General features: G+C 47.7%; 1 protein-coding gene across 1 annotated transcript in view; it reads right to left on the bottom strand.

Annotated features, from left to right (window-relative positions):
• Positions 1 to 5: 5 nt before the first annotated feature.
• LOC105310317 (neuroblast differentiation-associated protein AHNAK-like) overlaps positions 6 to 1,553 on the bottom strand; it is a gene marked incomplete at both ends in the record, with an annotated part of 4,117 nt that continues 2,569 nt past the window's right edge. The window contains one exon of the mRNA XM_023526686.1: positions 6 to 1,553. This exon is cut by the window's right edge and continues 76 nt beyond it. Coding sequence (XP_023382454.1) covers positions 6 to 1,553 — 1,548 coding nt within the window.

The raw sequence follows: 1,553 nt of genomic DNA, 5'->3' as shown, positions 1-1,553 counted from the left end.
CCTGAGACATCCACACCTGGTGCCTTGAACTTGGGAGCCTTCAGCTTGATGTCGGGACCTTCCACGTTAATCCCCGGTGAAGCAATATCCAGATCAGGTGCCTGGATCTCACCCTCCAATTTGGGGGTAGGGAGGGGGGCCTCCGTTTTAAATTTAGGTGATTTAATATCAAATTCTACGTCTGGGAAGTACATCTTTCCAAACATAGGTTTCTTGGTTTTAGGAGATTTAAGTGTGGCATCTGGCCCAGCGACATTCAGATCTACATCAGAAGTCTTGAGACTGGCATCAATTTCGCCCCCAGGGACATTCAGATCAAATCCTTGTTTCTTGGCCTTAATTTTAGGCCCACTCATGTGTATTTTCGGCATTTTAAATTTGCTTTTCTTGCCCTTGCCACCAACACTGATTTCAGGAGTCTCAACATTCAGCTCTGCCTCAGGAACAGTCACCTCCAGTGAAGGTGATTTGATGTCAGCTTTGGGGCTTTTTGCCCCAAATCCAAACTTGGGTTTCTTAAATTTGGGAATTTTAACATCTGGCCCCTCAATGTTAAGATCTGGGCTCTCCATGTGTACGTCTAAATTTGGAGCTTCTAAATCAAGTTTGGGTCCCTTGAGGTCCAGTTCACCACCTTCTAATTTGGGACCAGAAACTCCGATTTTGGGTGCCTTGAGATGCAAATCGATATCAGGAACAGTTACTTTAGGGGCAGATATATCCAGTGATGGCATTTTCAAATTTGGGCCACTGAATTTGGCATCAGGGCCTTCAAAATCAAGACCTGGACCTTTAAGGTCTACTTCTGGGCCTTTAAAACTACCTTCAACCTTAGGAACGGACACATCGAAATCTCCTTTGACTTTGGGTCCTTTCAAATCCAGATCAACATCAGGCATGGAGATTTTGGGGGCTTTGATATTTATCTCAGGCATTTTGAACTTGGGGCCCTTCAGTTTTGCATCTGGACCTTCAATATTCACATCTGGAACATCAATGTCCACCTTGGGTCCTGAGACAGCAAGGTCGGCCTTGGGCAGGTTCACATCCACATCTGGGCCCTCTCCTTTGAAGCCAGGCATGCTGAACTTGGGCATCTTCACCTTGGGCATCTTCAGGTGCCAGTCTGGGCCATGAACGTCCACATCTGGGGCATCAATGTCCACTTTGGGGCCTTTGATGTCAATTCCAGGACCCTTGAGGTCACCTTCCACTTTGGGCAGAGAGACATCCACATCGCCCTTCATTTTGGGGCCCCTCAGGTTCAGATCAAGGTCAGGCATGGAGATCTTGGGAGCTTTGATGTTCATCTCTGGCATCTTGAACTTGGGGCCCTTCAGCTTTGCATCTGGACCTTCGATATTCACATCTGGAACATCGATGTCCACCTTGGGTCCTGAGACATCGATGTCAGCCTTGGGCAGGTTCACATCCACGTCTGGGCCTTCTCCTTTGAAACCAGGCATGCTGAACTTGGGCATTTTCACCTTGGGCATCTTCAGGTGCCAGTCTGGGCCATGAACATCCACATCTGGAACATCAATGTCCACTTT

The sequence above is a fragment of the Pteropus vampyrus genome, unplaced genomic scaffold (assembly GCF_000151845.1).
Source record: "Pteropus vampyrus isolate Shadow unplaced genomic scaffold, Pvam_2.0 Scaffold2219, whole genome shotgun sequence".
NCBI lineage: Eukaryota > Metazoa > Chordata > Mammalia > Chiroptera > Pteropodidae > Pteropus > Pteropus vampyrus.
The sequence above is the reverse complement of the archived record's forward strand: the minus strand, read 5'-3'. Positions and strand labels throughout refer to the sequence as shown.